Raw genomic sequence first — 22,095 nt, 5'->3', positions numbered from 1 at the left:
AAAATATAATTCCAAATGCCAGAATTGCATGAAAGTAACCATAATACGCTGACTTCATAGTTTCCATATTTCTATAAGAAGAAACAATGCTCAGTGCATATGTCGCTGAACTTAGTCTTTTGCATAGATCCAGGATGTGGTTTGACCAATTCAGTTTGCTATCAATATGCAAGCCTAAATATTTTGAGGAATCTACCCTGGTTATTGTCTGCTCACCTAGTTTTACTACTATTTCCTCATCTTTGGATGTTGTTTGGAACTGAATGTAGTTTGTTTTACAGTAATTTAAAGAAAGACCATTAATGTTAAACCAGTTCACCGTTTCATTTAAAACCCTATTTGCTGTTACCTCAAGTTTGTCTACTGAATTATCAATAAGTAGTGTAGTGTCATCAGCGAAAATGGTGAATCTACAATATTCCATACAGAGAGGGAGATCATTTATAAATATAATAAAAAGTAGGGGGCCCAGAACTGAGCCCTGCGGCTCCCCACATGTGATGATACCCCATTCTGAAGATAATGGGACAGCATCTTCACTCTCTACTACAACTTTTTGTTTCCTGTTTGACAGGTATGAGTGAAGCCATTGCCCTGCTGCACCACTTATACCGAGATGTGCAGCTTTTTGTAAAAGAATTTGGTGATTTACAGAGTCAAATGCTTATGTTAGGTCACAAAATATGCCAACCACTTTCAGTTTTTTGTTGATAGATTCCAAGAGTTTGCCAGTAAATGCAAATATTGCATCTTTTGTTGACAAACCTTTCTGAAACCCAAACTGACTTTTGCTGAAGATATTCACTGAGATGCTTAACTATCCTGACATGCATTAGTTTCTCTAAAACCTTTGAAAAGCTTGTCAGTAGTGATACTGGCCTATAGTTAGCAGTATCCTTCTTATCCCCCTTTGTATACAGTGGTTTTACAACTGCATACTTATGCCTCTCAGGAACTATTCCTTGCTTAAGTGATGCATTAAAAGTGTGGCAAAGGACTTTACTTACAGTACTACTTTACTGGAGCAGTATTTTAATAATTTGTTAGAAATGTTGTGAGTTCCAGCAGAGTTTTTACTTTTCAGGGATTTAATAACTCTTTCAATTTCTTGAACAGTGACTGTTTTTACCTTCATGTGTTGTACTGAACCATGTACTCTAGCTTTCAAAAGATTGATGGCTTGCTTCATGGACCCTTGTAAACCTATTTTTTCTGTTACTGTTAAAAAATTGTTGTTGAATGTGTCTGCAACTGTTTTTGGATCGCTAACAAGATTACCCTCACTTTTGATTTGGATATTTTCTGTACAAACTGCATTTATCCCCATTTCCTTCTTTACTAATTTCCAGATGGTTTCTACTTTATTGCTCGAGTTGTCAATTTCTGTCTTCAAGCACATGTTCTTTGCTGCCTGAATGGTCTTATTCAGAACTTTATTGTAAATTTTATAGTGTGTAATCCTACTGTTATCATTTGAACTACTGGCTGCAGCACATACACTCCTGGAAATGGAAAAAAGAACACATTGACACCGGTGTGTCAGACCCACCATACTTGCTCCGGACACTGCGAGAGGGCTGTACAAGCAATGATGAGACGCACGGCACAGCGGACACACCAGGAACCGCGGTGTTGGCCGTCGAATGGCGCTAGCTGCGCAGCATTTGTGCACCGCCGCCGTCAGTGTCAGCCAGTTTTCCGTGGCATACGGAGCTCCATCGCAGTCTTTAACACTGGTAGCATGCCGCGACAGCGTGGACGTGAACCGTATGTGCAGTTGACGGACTTTGAGCGAGGGCGTATAGTGGGCATGCGGGAGGCCGGGTGGACGCACTGCCGAATTGCTCAACACGTGGGGCGTGAGGTCTCCACAGTACATCGATGTTGTCGCCAGTGGTCGGTGGAAGGTGCACGTGCCCGTTGACCTGGGACCGGACCGCAGCGACGCACGGATGCACGCCAAGACCGTAGGATCCTACGCAGTGCCGTAGGGGACCGCACCGCCACTTCCCAGCAAATTAGGGACACTGTTGCTCCTGGGGTATCGGCGAGGACCATTCGCAACCGTCTCCATGAAGCTGGGCTACGATCCCGCACACCGTTAGGCCGTCTTCCGCTCATGCCCCAACATCGTGCAGCCCGCCTCCAGTGGTGTCGCGACAGGCGTGAATGGAGGGACGAATGGAGACGTGTCGTCTTCAGCGATGAGAGTCGCTTCTGCCTTGGTGCCAATGATGGTCGTATGCGTGTTTGGCGCCGTGCAGGTGAGCGCCACAATCAGGACTGCATATGACCGAGGCACACAGGGCCAACACCCGGCATCATGGTGTGGGGAGCAATCTCCTACACTGGCCGTACACCACTGGTGATCGTCGAGGGGACACTGAATAGTGCACGGTACATCCAAACCGTCATCGAACCCATCGTTCTACCATTCCTAGACCGGCAAGGGAACTTGCTGTTCCAACAGGACAATGCACGTCCGTATGTATCCCTTGCCACCCAACGTGCTCTAGAAGGTGTAAGTCAACTACCCTGGTCAGCAAGATCTCCGGATCTGTCCCCCATTGAGCATGTTTGGGACTGGATGAAGCGTCGTCTCACGCGGTCTGCACGTCCAGCACAAACGCTGGTCCAACTGAGGCGCCAGGTGGAAATGGCATGGCAAGCCGTTCCACAGGACTACATCCAGCATCTCTACGATCGTCTCCATGGGAGAATAGCAGCCTGCATTGCTGCGAAAGGTGGATATACACTGTACTAGTGCCGACATTGTGCATGCTCTGTTGCCTGTGTCTATGTGCCTGTGGTTCTGTCAGTGTGATCATGTGATGTATCTGACCACAGGAATGTGTCAATAAAGTTTCCCCTTCCTGGGACAATGAATTCACGGTGTTCTTATTTCAATTTCCAGGAGTGTAGTTCTCTTGTTGTTTTACAAGACATTTTGATGCCTTTAGTAATCAAAGGCTTGTTTCCAGACTTGAACAGGTTTTCTCTCACAGACTTTTTAGGAAATAATTCTTCAAAAAGGCTTGTAACTTCATTGATAAATATATTAAATTTTGAATTAACATCAACTGTAGCATATACAGGAGACCAGTCCACAAGCTGTAATTGCTGAGTAAAGGTTTCAGTGGTGTGTCTGTTTATAATCCTAAATGTTTTCCGTGTGTGTGTGTGTGTGTGTGTGTGTGTGTGTGTGTGTAGCTATTGTTGATGAAGGCCTTAATGGCTGAAAGCTTTAATTGTGAGAGTCTTTTTGTTGTGCCTATCTGCGACTCAGCATCTCTGCTATACGGATTTAAAAAGCATCACTCGCGGTGAAAGGTAAACACACCAGAGAGACAGTCTGTTGATAATGGAAGCAAGACAGAAGAAAAATTAAGAGAAGTTCATAGGGTTTGAGTTGTGTAAAATGGTGCAAGGCATTCAAAATTTGGAGAAAAATAGGACTAAGCTATAGAGAATGGCAGGTAATCTATAACATGTAGGAGAACCAAAAGGGGACAATAAAGTTGGAAGATCAAGAACAAAGTGAGGTTAAAAAGGCTGTAAGACAGAGATGTAATCTTTCACCCCTATTGTTCAATCTGTACATTGAACAAGCAATGATGGAAATAAAAGAAAGGTTCAAGAATAGGATTAAAATTAAGGATGAATGGATATTAATGATACGATTCACTGATGATATTATTGCTATCCTCAGGGGAGGTGAAGAAGAATTGCAGGATCTGCTGACTGGAATGAACAATCTAATGGATACAGAATATGGACTGAGAAGAAATGCAAGAAAAATGAACGTAATAAGAAACAACAGAAATGAGGATACTGAGAAACTGAACAACAAACTTGGAGGTCACAAAGTTAAGAAGCTGTGTTACCATGGAAGCAAACTACCCCATGACAGATAACAAGGTGGTCATAAAGAGCAGACTAGAACAGGCAGAGGGGGCATTTCTAGCCACAAAAAGTCTACTAGTATCAAACATAGGGCTCTTTTTTGTGAAGAAATTTTTGACATGTTTCAATTATATGGTAATAAATCATGAACAGTGCGAAAACCAGAAGAGAAATTGAAGCATTTGAGATGTGGTTCTGCAGAAGAATGTTGAAAATTGGGTGACTGATAAGTTAAGATATTTGGAGAGTCTCTGCAGAATTACTGTAGAAAGGAAAATCTGGAAAACACTGACAAGATGAAGAGACAGGATCACAGGACATGTTTGAAGACATCAAGAAATAACTTCCATGGTAGAAGAGGGGACTATAGAGGGTAAAAATTGTCGGGGAAGACAGAGATTGGAATACATACAACAAGTACCTGAGGATGTAGGTTGAAAGTGCTACCCTTGATATGAAGAGTTTGGCACAGGAATTTGTGGCAAGTCATATCAAACCAGTCATAAAAATAGCCTTTAACAGAGTCTTGAATTGTACTTCAAGTTTGTTAGGACTGAAGTTTGAATTTGTTAATATTTTAAATTCATTATTGTTCATTGTTATGTTTAGTTTTCCTGTGTGTTGTAATGAAACTGTTTCCTTACTGCTTATGTGTGTTCCATACAAATTATTACTTAATGACTAAAAGCACCTTCTGCAAAGTTTACATAAAAGTAGAGAAGCAGAGGGAATTCAGCGTTCTCTGTAACAAAGATCAATGATTCTTGTGATACTCTTCTCATTTTTACAACCACATTTTCAAATCGATTTGATCCAATATCTCAGTGATCCATTAGGCTATTATCTTCAAGTGAGGCACTGCTGCTTCTGAGTCTTGTCAAACAAAGGAGAGTCTCACAAATTATTCTGCTGAGAAAGCTTACAAAGTTGTATCACTGATTCTTAATTGATTCTTTTATGATTAGACCTTGTACAGATTGTACTATCTGTAACAGAAACCATGTCAAATGTGAAAGTCAGCATGATTTATTAACACAACTGAAGTCACATATTATCATGATATCATTGATATATTTAGAAAAATAGGAAGTACAGGTTGGCAGATATTGTAAATGTAAGCTAAATAATGTAACTAGAAAAGTAGTGAATTTCTGCCTGTTTAATATCATCAAGGCATCTGCATAGTACAGCTAAAGCCCTTTATTAAAGACATAAATGGACCAGCAGTAACTATATTTATTTGTTATTGCAGTTTATAAATACAGGTTGGCAGATATTGTAAATGTAAGCTAAATAATGTAACTAGAAAAGTAGTGAATTTCTGCCTGTTTAATATCATCAAGGCATCTGCATAGTACAGCTAAAGCCCTTTATTAAAGACATAAATGATCCAGCAGTAACTATATTTATTTGTTATTGCAGTTTATAAATACATTTATAATAGGTGTTACCATATTCCACATCTGTCAAGCATGAAGATACCTGCAAACATGTTTTTTGAATGGATGGCAAGATCAGTTATTCGCATTAGAGACAGATCACATCTCTGTTGTGTCTTACTGGCCCTTGTTTCTAATGAGGAAGTTGTGTTTGAGAATATTATGAAATATGTCGTTGCATGTCTGGCGACAGTCTCAACTAGTAGTTTACATATTTCTCTTGCAGATTTTATATCACTTGAATTGGTAGATGGGATGCCAAGACTTCTGGTTGACTTTGGCTCTGGCACATTAGAGCTCAAAATAATAACAAGAAAAGAGTTAAATGATGAAGAATGGCACAGGATCGACATTTTCTGGGACACAGAAGTATGTTAAAATAATTACGTATTTACTTCATTTTCCATTCATTGTGTTGCTAGATGCTGAAAATATAGTATTTTGAACCCTAAACTCAAAAATGTTGCATTCCAAATAGAAAAAGAATATATAATTATTTCACATCCACAAGTATCAAAAACACATCTTCCCACATTGCCTTTTGAACTGGTTGCTACTCTTTCAGTAACAAGCCTTCATGATTTAAAAATTAATTACCATAGACCTTCAGCTTCAGACAAGTGAAAATAAACACATAAGGGATAATATCTAGGATATATCATGGATGCATCACAAATTCAATGTTTCTTTTAGTCAGCAATTAGATAGAAGTCTTACCAAAATGAAAGCATTTAATGTCTCACTGTTTGTAATGCGATGAAGCATTTCCTAATGTATTTAGGATGGAGGTTCAAACCTGATACAGTCTCCTGTGCAGTTACTAAATCTCACACATGCAGATTTTATGTGAAGTCATTAGTGCTGATATGATCATAACAAACACTTCATTTTTCAATAAACAATTTGAGTATTTGAAAGAGAGTGACAGAATTTTATGTGCTGTTGTGATGCATGCATTGAGACTATCGGCTGTCACTTTGAAAGTTGCTACAATTAAATAACAGCATGCACTTCACCGTTAGACCATTAGGCTCAAAGTGAAAGTTTGAGCTTAAATTGTTGTTATAAGTGTGTGCTGTGCTTAAGTCAATATGAGGGAGTATAAAAAAAATAAAAAAATAAAATAAAATATAATATTTTTAAGAGCTATATATTTTCATATTGTTTACAAAACAACCGTATCCCTTTCAAAATACTACTGTCTATTACAACTAATACATTTGCCCCACTGGTGCTTCCACAGTTTGAAACATGTTGTGAAATTGGTGTCTTTTCATGCCCCTTTTCATGTGTGAAAACAAGAAAAATTTGCGCAGAGCCAGGATAGGTGATTAAGATGTGTGGGCAGTGGAACCATGCCACTTTTAGCTAAGAACTGTCTAACAGAGATGGCTGTGCCTGCAGGTGCATTGTCAGGGTGGAAGGACCAGTCTCCTGTCTGCCACAAATCACTGAACTGAGCTCCAAGATAATCCACTAAAATTGATCAGTTCTCTGTTGACAGTATGTGAGCACAAGCTCTTGAATTTTTTAAATATTTTTATTGTTTCTGGCAGGTAATGGAGGTCCAGAACGATGTTTGTCATCAATCAACATGTCAACATTTTTAAATTGAGCAAACCACTTGTACACTTGAGTTTTTCTCTTAGCATCATTTTTGATATTAAAAGCACCAAGTAGTAAACAAAATTTCACAGTCGCACGTTGTTCAATTAAATTTGTCATCATAAAAGACAAAACGAGAACAAAGCAGCACTAGCAAAAAGAATCACTTCAGATGAACAGAACAAGCCAGATTGACAACACAGGTGGCACTGAACTGGTGGCACTGAACTGGTGGCACTGAACTGATAATGACTTGTGCTATACACACATAGTGGCAGAAATGCGTAGTACACAAGCTCTGCCCAAGTCAATGTTATTCCAGTTTTATTTTTGGTCCCCCTCATAAATCATAAAAGTCTATGTAGACCACTAATTTTGTACCTCAAAGTACTCAGCTTGGGATCCAGTATAATTTACATATATGGGTTTTAGATAACTATGATGGCTATAGTAGCCATTGTAAATGAGCAAGCATGTATTGAAGAATCATATCAACTGGAGATGCAAATCACCATAGTCTCCTACTGGCCAAGCAAATTTCTTTACTATCTGTAAACTGAATGATTACCAGGCTACACTTGCTTTATTGCTTTATTTTACTTTCAAATTTGAAATGATCGAACTGTGATAGGCTTCCCTATGCTGCACTAAAAATGATTTTGACCAAGTCTCCATTTTCTTTGCTTTTGTTTTGGGTTTAGTAATCTTGGCAGTTACCTTCTGTGTATATGTGTTGGATATGAACTGCCTTGCTTATGGAAAATGTTAGTGATTTTGCTGCAATATCTGTAGTTGTTCTGTCATCTTCCAGTACAATGGTAAAAGCAATAAAAATCATCATTTCATTTGCTCAGTTGCATGTAGTACTCAAACTGTTATTCTTTACATCAAAATCTAACTCTCTTTTAACTGGTTTCAATCAGCAAAATGTTATGTATTGTGGAAGAATTCTTTCATGATGTGCCTGTGACTGCTGTAACATTTAATAAGCCATCATAGCAATTATATGAAACAAAGGTATGATTTCATAGGCACATACATCTGTTGCAAAATAATTTCATTATTTATCCAACTACTGCAGCCTACATCAGTTTTAACCTGCTTACTGTAGTCAAACCTAAGTCTTCCTCTAAAGTAATTATCCCTTACACTTTCCTCCATTACCAAATTGATAATTCTTTGATGTCTGAGGATGTGGCATGTCAAACTGTGCCACAAAATTCTTCTTTTGCCAGTTCGATTCAGTACCGCTTCATTAGTTACCCTATCTATACATCTAATCTTCAGTATTCATCTGTTGCACTATATCTCAGAAATTTATATTCTCTTCTTATCCTAACTGTTTATTGTCCACATTCTGCTATTATATATTCCAAATGAGGGAAAAATTACCATTCTTTTCTGATTCATCCTATACATTATCTACATAATTTAGAACACTAACAAAATGATTTGTATGCAAAACACTTCAGTGTGGACGAGATCTCTCTCCCTCCCTCCCTCCCTCTCTCTCTCTCTCTCTCTCTCTCTCTCTCTCTCTCCCCCCCCCTCCCTCCCGCCTCTCCCTCACCCCCTCACCTCTCCCTCAACCCCCCCACCTCTCCCTCAACCCCCCCCCCCTCCTCTCTCTCTCTCTCTCTCTCTCTCTCTCTCTCTCTCACACACACACACACACACACACACACACACACACACACACACACACACACACACACTCACACACACAGAGAGAGAGAGAAGTTTAGGAGAGATGTTGAGAGGAAAGGGAGAGTACAGTGGCAAGTTATAGGATCCAGACTAGAAAATGAAGATATATAAGAAAAGATTCCTATAAGGGATCTAGTAGGGGAGTGAAGAGGAGAGAAAGTATTATGTGGGCGCAAGACAATGGGATGGTATGTGAACAGGAGGATGTCATGCATGGTAAGTTGAAGACAATGATAAGCAGAGATTGAGAGCAGGGGAAAACAGTCATTGTTTCTCACAAGAATCCCAATTTTCTGTAGAAATGATTGAATGCAAAAGCAGATAATTATGTCATTACTTGTACAAAATAACTGATTATATGTGGAAACACACTGCTGTGCTTTGAAAATTCTTCAAGTAAGGCTGATTCTCAAGACTGTGCATTTGCATGGAGGTGCAAATATATCAGCTTAACATATGGGAAAGCTGTACACTGATCAGCCAGAACATTATGTATCTACCTAACAGCTATTACGTCCACCTTTAGCATGGATAACAGCAGTGACTTGTCATGGCATGGAAGCTGTGAGACCTCCCTATGTTGCTGGAGGAAGTTAGCACCACATCTACATACACAAGTCGACCTCATTCCTGTAAATTCTGGGATGCCACATTCAATCACATTGTAGACATGTTCCATTGGATTCAGATATGTTGAGTTAGAGGGTGATCACATCAATTGGAATTCACCACTATGTTCCTTGGACCACTCTATTACACTCCTGGCCTTGTGACATGGCACGTTATCTTGCTGAAATATCCTGCTGCCTTTGGAAAAAGTGATCGTCATGAAGGAGTGTATGTGCATGGTCTGCAACCAGTATACGATACTCCTTGGGCATCATGGTGCCTTGCACGAGCTCCGCTGGATCCATGGATGCCCATATGGATGTTCCCCAGAGCACAATGGAGCTGCTGCCAGCTTATCTCTGTCCCACAGTACAGGGGTCAATGAGCTGTTTCACTGGAAGATGATGGATTTGCACTCTCCCATTGGCTTGATGAAGAAGATGTTGGGTTTCATCAGACCATGATATGCTCTGCTACTGTGCCAATGTCCAGTTCCAGTAGTCATGTGCCCAAACCTATGACATCTGCACATAGTTTCACCTTGGTTTCACCGCCTGTTGAAGACAGTCCCCACAGCACTCCTTGAACACCGACAAGTCATGCAGTCTGCCAAATACTCTTGCCAGGTCTCAGGACCATCACATTTTGCCCCCAGTCAAACTCAAATAGATTGTGTGCACCTTCCCCACTCTACACACTGATAGCATGCTCACTGATACTACATGCACCGTGCATTCCTCCTCAGATTATGCTGCTATCACCAGGATGGGTTTGTATCGATAATAAGTCAGTGGTCATAATGTTCTGGCTGATCAGAGTATAATTATTTGAAAAGATGTGAAGCCTTATTTTACTATGCACACTCTAACACAGCAAAATAACAGACAGTTACAATGTCAGGTTATAGAAATTGGTTAACTTTCAAAATATGTGGCTGACAACACAAACATAACTTCAGCACCACAGACTAGGCCTTAGTCTTGTTTTGAGTGGCAAACTCGCACCTGATAGACATGTTGCCCGTCCTTCCAGCTGTTAATGCCAGTAGATGTATCCTGATGATGCCACTGTTTCTTTATTCAGGCAGTTCCTCATTTGACTTCATGAGACATAGTAGATTGATTCTGTTCTGGACCTCCTTCCCCACCACTGTCATATCCAGGTCCTGCTGCACTAAATGCAGTGATGCCAAACATTTGATTAACGAGGAGGTTCAAATATGTATTTGATGATTTTTTTTGAGTCATCATACTTCTGATTGGTATGATGCAATCCACCACAAATTCCTCTCCTGTGCCAACTTCTTCATCTCAGAGTAGCAGTTGCAACCTATGTCCTCAATTATTTGCTGGAGGTATTCCAATGTCTGTCTTCCTCTATAGTTTTGCCCTCTACAGCTCCCTCTGGTGGTACCATGAAAGTCATTCCCTGATGTCGTATGAGATACCTTATCATCCTTGTCAATGTTTTCCCCATACTCGTTTCCTCTCCAGTTCTGTGCAGAACCTCCTCATTCCTTTCTTTATCATTCCACCTAATTTTGAACATTCATCTGTAGCACCACATCTCAAATGCTTCGATTATCTTCTGTTCCAGTTTTCCCACAGTCCATGTTTCACTACCATACAATGGTGTGCTCCAAGTGTGCATTCTCAGAAATTCCTTCTTCAAATTGAGGCCTACATTTGATACTAGTTGACTTCTCTTGGCCAGGAATGCTCTTTTTGCCAGTGCTAGTCTCCTTTTGATGTCCTCCTTGTTCTGTCTTGATTATTTTGCTGCCTAGGTAGTAGAATTTCTTAAATTCAACTACTTTGTGATCATCAATACTGATGTTAAGTTTCTCACTGTTCTCATTTCTGCTATTTCTCATTACTTTCATTTTTCTTTAATTTACTCTCAATCCATATTCCGTACTCATTAGACTGTTCGTTCCATTCAGCAGATCATATAATTCTTCTTCACTTTCACTCAAGATAGCAATGTCATCAGCAAATCATATCATTAATATCCTTTCACCTTGAATTTTAATTCCACTCTGGAAACACTCTTTTATTTCCATCATAGCTTCTTCAATGTTCTGATTGAAAAGTAGAAGTGAAAGACTACATCTGTGTCTTACACACTTCTTAATCCAGTCACTTTGTTCTTGGTCATCCATTTATATTATTCCGTCTTGGCTTTTGTACACATTGTATATTACCTGTCTTCCCCTACAACTAACCCCTATTTTCTCAGAATTTTGTACATCTTTCACCACTTTTACATTGTCAAATGTTTTTACCAGGTTGACAAATTCTATGAAGATGTCAGGATTTTTCTTTAGTCTTGCTTCCATTATCAACCACAACATCAGAATTGCCTCTTTGGTGCCTTTCCCTTTCCTAAAGCAAAACTGATCATCATCTAACACATCCTCAATTTTCTTTTCCATTCTTCTGTATATTATTCCTGTCAACAAATTGGATGCATGTGCTGATTGTGCGGTAGTTCTCGCACTTGTCAGCTCTTGCTGTCTTCAGAATTGTGTGGATGATATTTCTCTGAGAGTCATGTGGTATGTCACCAGACTCATACATTTTGCACAGCACTGTGAACAGTCATTTTGTTGACACTTTCCCCAATGATTGTAGAAATTCTAATGGAATTTTATCTATCCCTTCTGCCTTAATTGATCTTAAGTTCTTCAAAGCTCCCTTAAATTCATATTCTAATACTGGATTCCCTATCTTTTCTAAATCGATACCTGTTTCTTTTTCTTCTATCACATCAGACAAATCTTCCCCCTCATAGAGGCCTTCAATGTACTCTTTCCACCTATCCGTCCTCTACTCTCCATTTAACAGTGGAATTCCCATTGCCCTCTTAATGTTACCACCCATGCTTTGAGATTCCCCAAAGGTTTCATTGACTTACCTCTATGCTGAGTCAGTGCTTCTGACAATGATTACTTTTTCTATTTCTTCACATTTTCAATGCAGCCATTTAGTCTTACTGGTGGGCCATCAGAATTGTACATAACGGATTTTGATGGTTCTCAGACATGTTGTAGAGGGACATGCACTGAGTATGAGGCTATCCCCTATTTAAGTGACATGCCTTGGTTTTTGAGAAAATTGATTTTGAAGTTCACTGCATGCTGTAATATGCGTAACGTTGGCCATGTTCCAACCAAGTGTGTGTGGACAAGCTACCACACTGAAGGTACCATGTTTGGGTCCTTTTCATACCGGAAAACATTATCTATTTACATTCAAAAAGGTTTTTCTTTCATCCGTTAACTTTGATGCAAACCATGCGTATTAGATCGTATTAAAAAAAGTAGGTGCCCTGAATTGATACAAAATTAATGAGTGTAGTTTTATGGAATCAGCCCTGGATGCAATTGCTCTCTTGGTCTTCGACAAATCGGGAGTATTCTGAATTTTCTTCATGAAAATTTTAACCTGTCGGTAAAAATATACATTACAAGGCTGGCAGAGTACCCTTTGGTGGGATAACTTTTAAGGTGCAGGTGCACGCTTTCCTCTCGTCCACGAAGATGTGATCATATATGGTCAGATCAGTCTGGTGCTCTCTGCACCAGGGACAGACTTTTTCAGTTTACAGTGTGTGTCAATTTTACATCTAGTGTAATGCATGTGAACTGCAGATTTATTTTTGGAGAATGTAGGATTCTTTATAACAGAGCACAAGGAAATGAGAAATATGTTACTAGCGAATGTAATTGTAAGTGTTTGTAATTTTTTTCTGATAGTGTTTATGTGCAATATAGTCTTAAATGAAAGTTAACCTGCAAGTAACAAATGGTACAAAAAGACAAAGAACAGATGTTTTTGTAATATGTTATCTTGGAAGAATGCTGAAGATTATGTAGGTAATTGGGTATTTAGCAAAGACATAGTGAATTTAATTAAGAATAAAAGAACTTTATGACTCAGTTCAACTAAAATGAGGGCAGTGTGACAGGTAAATACAGTAAGCAGCTTTAGATGGATGTTTATTATAGTTCTTACACAGATATGATGAAACTTGCACAGGACATGTAGAAATTTTTTCCCTCCCATGTATGGAAGAATCACAGATTTTAAATAGTCTTTGTACACCAGTTTCATGAACTTCCCTCATTTTGTGTAGGACACAATTACACTTTTAAATTTGAGAGTTAATTCATCCACTCTTTCTGAACATTAGGGCCAAATTTTCCCTACGGTGCCTGAATATGTAAAAAAAACGTATGGGATGCCCTTTCCTGATGCAGTTAAAGTGTACTGTGCTGTGTATGAATGACTTGTCTTGTTTAAATCTTTTCTCTGCATGAGATTGGTTCTCACCCCTTTCTCTGAGAGGGACCTACTGTACATTGATTGATATTGACAGTCCAGTTGTTCAGTGTTGATTACGTAGTCAAGGTTAAAATTATGAATAAGTATTTTTGTTTGTGTGAAGAATTCTTCCACAGCTACTAATACTTCTTCCATCGTTGCACATTCTTTGGAACTGGTAAACTGTGTAATCTTACTTTGCCTGATTTTAAGCTTTTGTTTAAACCATTTGACCCAAGCCAAGCTGGCCACAAAATTCTATATCTGCTGCTGAATATGCCTTACAATCCAATATCTGATATCAAAACATCTGCCTGACCATGATGTAACCTAACTGAAACCTTTCTGTATCTCTCAGCCTTTTCGTAGTATATCTGCTCCTCCTGTGATTCTTGAACAAAATATTCACTATTACCATCTGAAATTTATTGCAGAACTCAGTTAATCTTCCTTCTCTCTCATTTCTACTATCAACTTCATATTCTCCCTTAACCCTTTCTTCTGCTCTTTCCCCTACGCACAGATTCCAATCCTCCATGACCATTGGATTTTTATCTTACTTTATGTATTGAGTTATCTGTACAGTATCCTCATATACTTTTTATATCTCTTCATCTTCTGCTTGTGATGCCAGCATGTATACCTGATTTATTGTTGTCAATGTTGGTTTGCTGTTGATTCTCATAAGAACAACCCTATCACTGAACTCTTCACACACTGTCTGCCCTACCTTTCTATCATGATGAGTCCTACTCCCGTTGTAACATTTTGTACTGCTGTTGATATTTCCCTATTTTATACTCATCTGACCAGAAATCATTCTCTTCTCTCCATTTCACTTCACTGATCCCTGCTGTATCTAGATTGAGCCTTTGCATTTCCCTTATCCAATTTTCTAGCTTCCCTACCACGTTCAGGCATCTGACATTATTGTCCTTTCGTTGGCTATTCAGTCTTTTTCTGATGGTTGTCTCCCCCTTGGCAGTCCCCTGCCAGACATCTGAGTGGGGGACTATTCCAGAATCTTTTGCCAAAGGAGAGATCATTGTGACATTTTTTCAGTTACAGGCCACATGTCCTGTGGTTACATGTCATGTGTCTTTAATGCAGTGGTTTCCATTGTCTTCTGCATCCTCATGCCTTTGTCATTGCTGATTATTCCACCTCTAGGGGCAGTTTCCCACTCCAAGGACAAGAGACTGCCCTGAAACTCTGTCCACCCCTCTGCCTTCTTTGACAAAACCATTGACAGAAAGAGGGTGACTTCTTATGCTGGAAGTCTTCGGCCACCAATACTGAGTATTAATTAAAATTTAAGCATTGTTGGGTTTCAAACCTGGCATTAGGAAATTTTGATTACTAATCAAAGATGCAAACCCTAGACCATGGGTGCAGAAATCTAATTGATGTAAACACTTATAAATCGGTTATAGTTTATTTTGATACACAACTTTCTCATTTATAACAGCAGACTGTTTCTCTAGTATTCCATTTTGCTGTCAAATAGTGGACTTGTTCCAAGTTTTATACAAGAATATAAATGTCTTGTAAAAACTATATTTGTATCTCACATCACAATAATCTCTTCCATGACATATCTTCCCCACACAGCCCTTGCCCTCCACCCACGACGACACTTAACCTCTCTTTTCTAATTTTATTTTCTTAAGGAATCACATATAATGAGAAAGAATTAAATCCATTAAGTGTGAATATAAAATTAAACATACTTCTAATGAAGCCTCTGTAAAGTGCCATCTTATGAAAGTCTGAGGGGGACTAGATAATATTCTATTTCCTAAGTACATGGTGAAATAATTCAGTCAGATATGAAATATGTATTGTGGGAGGTATTTCTTTTTGGAATGAACATCATACCAGGAAAAATATGAATATAAAATGAGCATAATTTTTCTTAAACCTGTGTAATTAACTGAAAGTGTTACTCATAAAGGAAAGTTTTGGTGATGTATTTTGTTTATAAGGTCTGTGCATCTGAGTACCAATTTCAAAATGAACTTTTCATTACATGAATATGAAACTGTGGAAAACTCTTGAGTTTGCAGAGTGTTCGAATGGTGCTGGACTTCTGTAAATTTGCGGATATTACTGAGCAAGAGGATGGAAGCTTATCAAAATTTGATTACACAATCTGTCAGGCTGAAGATGTTGTACCACCTTTCAGTGAATACTTGAATGTCAATGACCCACTTCAGATAGGTGGCTGCCACAGACAAGAGTTTGACCCACAGATGTTCCACTGGCATGGAGCTCCTTTTACAAAACGTTTCAGTGGATGTATTAGAAATATTTATTACAATAGGCAGGTAAGAAATACTGTTTTTCATTAGTCATTCGGTTGCATAATTTTTTTAAAAAAATACTAGAATTTTTTCAAAGGCTCAGCTTAATTTAGCAACATGCAGTGCAGACTGGGACAAGATACTGATTTTATAAATTTTTATTCAGGAATAAGAGTCCTATGTTTCACTTGTAACCTTTTTTTGTTGTCTAAATAAGACCTGCTAAACTACAAGAATGGGTTAAATTTCATACTAAAATCACACTTCATTACAGTTCCTGTTTTGTAAATAGCTGTAGAATTGTGTTTTCATCTCTCTTCTATTTTTATTACTATTGTAAATAGTAAACCATTACCTATTGCAATGCTAGAAGTGAATATTGACAAGACTGACATCTTGTTTTGATGATCCTTAGTTTCAGAAACTCATGTTAGTTGACAGACCTTATGCTGGAGTAATGCAACAAACCAAGGTAAAAGATAAATGTGAAAGAAATTAAAATCTTGATAGGGTAGAAGGAGAAAGTTGATGAGGTGATTGTCAAGAAATGAACAGTTCATTGCTCTTGGTCTTGAAAGGTGAATATAAGCTTAATGAGAGTGAAAAAAGGAAGTGAGTGGTTAAAGATGAGATGGGTAATTCAAGAATGTGATAAGAATTTGACAGAACACTGAACCTGAACAACCAAAATCAAAACCAGGCACCTAGAGTAGATGACAACCTGTCACAATAACTTAGTTCCTTGTGAAAAACAACCATAATAATGCTGTCCTATTTAGTATGCTGAATGTGGTCAGAGCATGTTGTGTAAATTCTACAGTCTTTCTTAAAGATAACTGATTGAAATCAACAGGTGATGAATGCTGGTTACTGCTCGCAAGTAAACAGCTTTCTTCTTTCAGGAGTAACCAGCACCCCCCACCTGATGATATGAAGGAGTTACCTTGAAGAAATCTTGTGAGATTTATAAAATGTGATGTGATGGCAGATCTGCAAAGAAATCCTTAAGAGTCAACTAACAGAATGACTGGTGGCAGATGATCTGGGCGAATGTCAGTTTGGGTAGATCAAGAAAAGCAGTGATGTAGATCATTTCAAGATTATGATGAGATATATTTCCATATATATTGAGTTACAATTTACTGCTCAACAGATACTGTAAAATTACAAATAAAACAATAAATGATTATTGTATCTTAATTAGTCTCTTGCTCAGAACAGTGGATTATGATGAGATATATTTCCATATATATTGAGTTACAATTTACTGCTCAACAGATACTGTAAAATTACAAATAAAACAATAAATGATTATTGTATCTTAATTAGTCTCTTGCTCAGAACAGTGTGGTAGGCTTAGCTATTTTTGTACCATTTATTTGCTGTCCATATAGCAATCAGTTTTTGGACATTGTCATAGCTTTAGTTTACATAATAATGACATACAAGGTTGTACTAGTAGTACTTCTCTTACCAGTAACAGATAAATGATTATTGTTGTTGTGGTCTTCAGTCCAAAGACTGGTTTGATGCAGCTCTCCATACTACCCTATCCTGTGTAAATCTTTTCACCTCCAGGTAACTGCTGCAGTCTGCATCCTTCTGAACATGCTTAGTGTATTCATCTCTTGGTCTCCCTCTACAGTTTTTACCCTCCACGCTGCCCTCCAATACTTAATTGGAGATCCCTTGATGCCTCAGATTGCGTCCCTTCTCCTAGTCAAGTTATGTCACAAATCTCTCTTCTCCCCAATTCTATTCAGTACCTCCTCATTAGTTACATGATCTACCCATCTAATCTTCAGCAGTTTCTCTAGCACCACATTTCAAAAGCTTCTATTCTCTTCTTTTGTAAACTGTTTATCATCCATGTTTCACTCCCATACATGGCTACACTCCATACAAATAATTTCTAAAAGGACTTCCTGACATTTAAATCTATACTCGATGTTAACAAGTTTCTCTTATTCAAAAACAATTTCCTTGCCATTGCCAGTCTATGTTTTATATCCTCTCTACTTCGACCATCGTCAGTTATTTTGCTCCCCAAATAGCAAAACTCCTTTACTACTTTACGTGTCTCATTTCCTAATCTAATTCCCTCAGCATCACTTGACCTAATTCGACTACATTCCATTATCCTCGTTTTGCTTTTGTTGATGTTCATCTTATATCTTCCTTTCAAGACACTGTCCACTCTGTTCAACTGTTCTTCCAAGTCCTTTGCTGTCTCTGATAGAATAACAATGTCATCAACGAAACTCAAGGATTTTATTTCTTCCCCTGGATTTTAATTTCTACTTCAAATTTTTCTTTTGTTTCCTTTACTGCTTGCTCAATATACATATTGAATAACAATGGTGATAGGCTACAACCCTGTCTCACTCCCTTCTGAACCACTGCTTCCCTGTCATGCCTTCGACTCTTACAATTGCTATGTGGTTTCTGTACAAGTTGTAAATAGGCTTTTGATCCCTGTATTTTACCCCTGCCACTTTCATAATTTGAAAGAGAGTATTCCAGTCAACATTGTCAAAAGTTTTCCCTAAGTCTACAAATGGTATAAATGTAGGTGTGCCTTTCCTTAACCTATCTTCTAAGATAAGTTGAAGGGTCAATATGGCCTCGCGTGTTCCTACATTTCTATGGAATCCAAACTGGTCTTCTCCGATGTCACATTCTACCAGTTTTTCCATTCATCTGTAAAGAATTCATGTTAAGATTTGCAACTGTGAATTATTAAACTGATAGTTCGATAAGTTTCACACCTGGCAGTACCTGCTTTCTTTGGGATTGGAATTATTATATTCTTCTTGAAGTCTGAGGGTCGTTCTCCTGTCTCATACATCTTGCTCACCAGGTGGAAGAATTTTGTCATGGCCAGCTCTCCCAAGGCTATCAGTAGCTCTAACAGAATGATGTCTACTCACAAGGCCTTATTTTGACCTAGGTCTCATCGTGCTCTGTTAAATTCTTTATGCAGTGTTATATTTCCCATCTCATCTTCATCTATATCCTCTTCCATTTCCATAATCTCGAGTACATTGCCTTTGTGTAGACCCTTTTTGTACCCCTTCCACCTTACTGCTTTCCCTTCTTTGCTTCTTTTCTTAGGTCTGGTTTACCATCTGAACCCTTGATATTTGTCCAGGTGGCTCTCTTTTCTCCAAAGGTCCCTTTAATTTTCCTGTAGGGGGCATCTATCTTACCCCTAGTGATGTATGGTTCTGCATCCTTACATTTGTCCTCTAGCCATTCTCACTTATCCATCTTGCATTTCCTGTCAGTCTCATTTTTGAGACGCTTGTATTCCTTTTTGCCTGCTTCATTTTCTGCATTTTTATACTTTCTCCTTTCATCAATTAAATTCAATATCCCTTATGTTACACAAGGATTTCTACTAGCCCTCATCTTCTTACCTACTTGATCCTCTGCTGCCTTCACTATTTCATCTCTCAAAGCTACCCATTCTTCTTCTACTGTTTTCCTTTCCCCTGTTCTTGTCAATCATTCCTTAACACTGTTTTTGTGACACTTTCTACAACCTCTAGTTCTTTTCCTTTATCCAGGTCCTGTCACCTTAAATTCCTACTTTTTGTAGTTTCTTCACATTTTATCTACAGTTCATAACCAATCAATTGTGGTCAGAGTTTACATCTGCCCCTGGAAATGTCTTACAATTTAAAATCCGGTTCCTAAATCTGTCTTGCCATTATATAATTGATCTGAAAACTTCTGGTTTCTCCAGGTCTCTCCCAAATATAGAACCTTCTTTCATGATTCTTGAACCAAGTTTTAGCGATGAATAATTTATGCTCTGTGCATTAATCTACCAGGCAGCTTCCTCTTTCATTCCTTACCCCCAGTCCATATTCACATACTACTTTTCCTTTACTTTGATACAGAAAGTGAAGATCAGAAATTCTCAGTTTTCTGTCAGAAAAACAAGTTTATGGCTTTGTACACTAATAGTTTTAGAAGGAGATCCTACAATTTGAAAGCTTCTATTTAGTAACAGCATTTCTCTGTTAGCACAAATATGTACCCATACTGCACAAAGGTAAGCTCATCAGCTCTGCCATTCTGGCCAGAGGCCGGTTACAAGGGTGGATTGAAAAGTTCTTGGAACAGAATAGAAAAAAAGTACTTACATCACTGAAACATTTTTTTTTTCAATGTAGTCTCCTTGTAGATTAATGCACTTGGTCAAATGATGTTCCAGTGCCTTGATACCATCTCGAAAATGAGTTTTCTCCAGACCTGCAAAATAGTTGTCAACTCTGGCTATCAATTCATTGTTTGAAATGAATCCTCATCCACCAAGAAAAATTTTCAGTTTTGGGAAGAGATTGAAGTCTGATGGAGCCATATGAGTTGAATATGGTGGGTGTGGAAACAATTCACACCTTAGTTTTTGTAATTTTGCCTTGGCGACTGCACATGTGTGTGGGCACACGCCGAGAGTTGCGGCACCCATCTTGCAGATAATTTTTTCATTTCTAATTCTTCAGTTAAAATGTGATACACACTTTCATATGATATCTTTAAAGTATGAGCAATTTCACATGCTTTCAATAGGTGATCCTCCATGACCATTTTATGCACTTTTGCAATGATTTCTGGAGTAGTGACACGTCTTGGCCAACCACTGTGCGGATCATCATCTAAGCTCTCCTGACCATATTTAAATATATTTGTCCACTTGTCAACAGTTGAATATGAAGGAACAGAGTACCCCAGTGTATTCTGGAAATTGGCATGATTTTCCTTTGCTCACTTAATCACTGCTCGAATTTTGATTTTTTCCGTCTTCGTAGGTCACTAAGCGGGAACAACAGCAGAGCCTCATCACTGTCACAGCTCTCTTCCAAGAGCACTGATGTGGCACATGTTTACAGGCAGCAGTCCAATGAATATCATGTGAACAACGCATTGCGCTAGTGCTGACTTCTTGTGGTGACTGCAAGAACTTTTCATACCACCCTTGTAATTGGGACCGACCAACTGCATCTCATTCTTCTACCAGTGGTGTCATTTGGATGTGTTATGGAGGGGTGTGGGATCAGCACAACACTCTCCAAGCTGTTGTTAGCTTTGTAAATCTTGGAGCCCATGCTTCTCATTCAAGTACCTCCTCAACTGTATTTCTCTATAAACAAAAATATATATCCACACTACGCAATCATAACCTCATAAGCTCCACCATTCTGGCCCCAGATGGGCACATTGGGACTGACCAACTGCCATGTCATCCTGAGCCAGCAGCATGATTTGAATGCCTGATGGATACGCATGGATCAGCACATCACTCTCCCAGCTGTTGTCAGCTGGAGCCCATGCTACTTATTCAAGTAGCTCATCTGTTGGCATCAGAAAGCTGCATGGACCCTTTTCCAGTCTTCCCAACAAGAAAAAATTTCTGGCATTATGGGACCTGAACCCGGGTCCTCAGCATAGCAGTCTGCCATGCTGACCATTCAGCTATGGAGGCAAGCACACAACAAAAGACTAAATGAAAATAACCTAATCTACATAAAATACTTCAACAGTTATGAAACAGTTTAGCTATATCTTTTCTTTGGTAAGCTCTCTTTCACAAATTCCTCAGCAGATTAGTATCCATGATTCTAGAGAAATATGTGTAGTTTAGTTCTGAAAGCGGATTCGCTGCTTCTTATGTTTATAAGATCAGTGGAAACAAGGGTGCAGATTTTTTTAATTTATAGTGTGTGTCATTCTTACATCTGGTGTAATGCATGTGAACTGCTGATTTCTTTTTGGAGAATGTAGGGTTCTTTATAACAGAGCACAAGGAAATGAGAAATATGTTAGTAGTGAATGTAATTGTGAGTGTTTGTAATTTTTTTCTGATAGTGTTTATGTGCAATATAGTGTTAAATGAAAGTTAACCTGCAAATAATAAATGGAGCAAAAAAATCAAAGAACAGGTTTTTTTTCTTCTTAGAAGAATGCTGAAGATTATGTAGGTAATTGTATATTCAGCAAAGAGATACTGAATTGAATTAAGAATAAAAGAACTTTATACTCAGTTCAACTAAAATGAGGGCAGTGTGGCAGGTTAATACAGCAAGCAGGTTCAGATGGATGTTTATTGAAGTTGTTACGCAGAGATGATGAAACTTGCACAGGACAGATAAGTGCACAGAGCTCCATCAAACCAGTCTTTGGACTGAAAATTACAAT

The 22,095-nt window shown here is 38.5% G+C and overlaps 1 protein-coding gene across 1 annotated transcript in view; it reads left to right on the top strand.

The window, feature by feature from the left end:
* LOC126088338 (neural-cadherin-like) overlaps window positions 1-22,095 on the top strand; it is a 296,369-nt gene that overhangs the window by 133,813 nt on the left and 140,461 nt on the right. Inside the window, exons 13-14 of the mRNA XM_049906473.1 lie at window positions 5,569-5,711; window positions 15,655-15,915. Of these exons, the coding sequence (XP_049762430.1) occupies window positions 5,569-5,711; window positions 15,655-15,915 (404 nt within the window). The remainder of the gene's footprint in view (window positions 1-5,568; window positions 5,712-15,654; window positions 15,916-22,095) is intronic.

The sequence above is a fragment of the Schistocerca cancellata genome, chromosome 6 (assembly GCF_023864275.1).
Source record: "Schistocerca cancellata isolate TAMUIC-IGC-003103 chromosome 6, iqSchCanc2.1, whole genome shotgun sequence".
NCBI lineage: Eukaryota > Metazoa > Arthropoda > Insecta > Orthoptera > Acrididae > Schistocerca > Schistocerca cancellata.
Note: the sequence above shows the minus strand (reverse complement) of the source record. Positions and strands in the feature narration are given on the sequence as shown.